Below are 2,083 nucleotides of genomic sequence, written 5' to 3' on the forward strand. Positions count from 1 at the left end.
GATTGCTGATTTATATACCTGTGCATTTTCAAATGTTTGAGTTACAGGTGTTGTATGTTTGTTTTTCTTACAGGTGCGGCAGTTGGTGACACATTACACATTTCTATTTTGTTCTGTCCTTTTATTACATCTTACCCTAGTCCCTGTATACCACATATAATGTAACAACTTTAAATAACATGAAGAGAAATGAAGCAATGAACCGACAAACCCTGAACAAGATAAATTATAGAGCTGACGTTGGAAAAGCAAAATGTGTTTGACACAACAATGCATTCAGATCATAATTCTGATTGCCAATATATAAATAAAATCATATATATATTAGTTGTTTGCCACTATATTGGTATCAACATTTATAACGGCTGATAACTGAAAAGTAAAAAAGCGAAGAAGAGATTCGAGAATTCCGTTGCATAGTTTGTCCACCAGAGGGTGCTCTGCAACTTCCCTGTTTGCAACAACTAACATCTAACATTATCATAGTAAGGAGTCATAAATTCCTACATGTAGCAAATACTAAGAGAAATCTATTTGTATTTTGATTTTGAAAGACAAAAAAATATCAACTTTCATATCAGAATTTTAAACGGCCAAATATCGGTATTGGTATCAGTCTTAAAAATCCAAAATCCTATATAGTTGTGCACTTAAGGACATCTGTGAATTCTACAGATGGCACTCACTGCATTTTTCACTGATTTTGTTTTGGTGTGGGGCTCAAAGCCACATGTGAAATACAATACATCTGTCCGGATGAGAGGCATATGTCAGATATTATTTTCTTTTGCTTCTGTAATTCAGGGTCGAGGGAGCCGGGCACTGGTGTCCTATGAGAGTCTGTCCCAGCTATCTTAGGGCAAGACACGGGGGTATTACCACACCTCTATTTCGGCATCAGCATAGTAATTCATCCATCCATTATAATTGTTATTTAATAATAATAAAAATAATAACATTATTATTATTATTATTATTATTATTATTATCCATCCCCTGTTAGCAATAATATTAATATAGTAACTGCTGTAGCAAAAAAGAGTTTCCCAAATACAGGAAAAAGGTAAGTCTTTCCGGTCATCTCATAATCTAAGAAATACATTTTTTATTACAGCAATTAACAGACCACCACTAGTAAAAGTGCACGTTTACTACTACTACTACAAATAATAACAACAACAACAACAACAATAATAATAATAATAATAATAATAATAATAATAATAATGATAACAAAAATAACATGGAACATTGCTGTCAGTATCAAAAGCTAATATTGGTTACTACTAAACAATTGTTGCCTTTTTATTTGTATCCATTGATCTGTAACATGTGACATGTGACACTATAAATTTGTAGTGTTTTAAATAAACATTTAAAAAAGATTTTTTTTGTGCCTGTCTTCATAACATTACAATAAATACGACCAATATAATATATATTTCATATTTAAATAATGATATAATATTTGTGTATAAAAATAAAGCTTACAACAGACCCATTTCATTACTACTTACACGGCGTTCACGATAACAAATATGGTTTTTCATAACGTACCCTTTCTGGGCCGGTTTTCTTCTTTTCCGCGCGGCATACATCTCGCTGATTTATTCACAGTGAAGCTGGAGGAAATCCATCAAACTGGTCCAGAAACCGCGGATCACCAACACCTGTTCTCACCGACTAATGTGCAACATCCCGGGCCGTCACCGTTAGCCAGAGCCGTGATAACGACAACTACAGCGCTAATTCAAAGGGCTGAAACAGACGCCATAGATAAACTCACAGTGAAGCTGAGGCACCGAGGCTCCCGGTGAGGAATGTCAAAGTAGTAACGGTACCGTCACCGGTTTATCCCGTCCATGGCGCCCCGCCGGCGGCTCAAATCCAGCATTAAAAACAAACAGTTTGAGCTTCACATCCTGACACATCAAAAAACTGTAAGAATCGTCGATAAATTTCGGTTGTCGTCCTCACAGCGGTCCTCCCTGTTTGCTGTCTCTCTCTACTCTGCTCTCTGACCGGCGCGCGCTTCCCGGGCACCTTTCTGGGCACTGATTTGAAGCCGAGAGCGCGCTTCGGG

The 2,083-nt window shown here is 36.7% G+C and overlaps 1 protein-coding gene across 1 annotated transcript in view; it reads right to left on the reverse strand.

Moving 5' to 3' along the window:
- Positions 1 to 2,083, reverse strand: part of LOC102196071 (aryl hydrocarbon receptor-like) — a 106,558-nt gene extending 104,475 nt beyond the window's left edge. The window contains exon 1 of the mRNA XM_013912287.1: positions 1,558 to 2,083. Coding sequence (XP_013767741.1) covers positions 1,558 to 1,598 — 41 coding nt within the window. The 5' untranslated portion in view covers positions 1,599 to 2,083. The remainder of the gene's footprint in view (positions 1 to 1,557) is intronic.

The sequence above is a fragment of the Pundamilia nyererei genome, unplaced genomic scaffold, assembly GCF_000239375.1.
Source record: "Pundamilia nyererei isolate P.nyererei 1_Seehausen unplaced genomic scaffold, PunNye1.0 scaffold00085, whole genome shotgun sequence".
Taxonomy (NCBI): Eukaryota; Metazoa; Chordata; class Actinopteri; order Cichliformes; family Cichlidae; genus Pundamilia; species Pundamilia nyererei.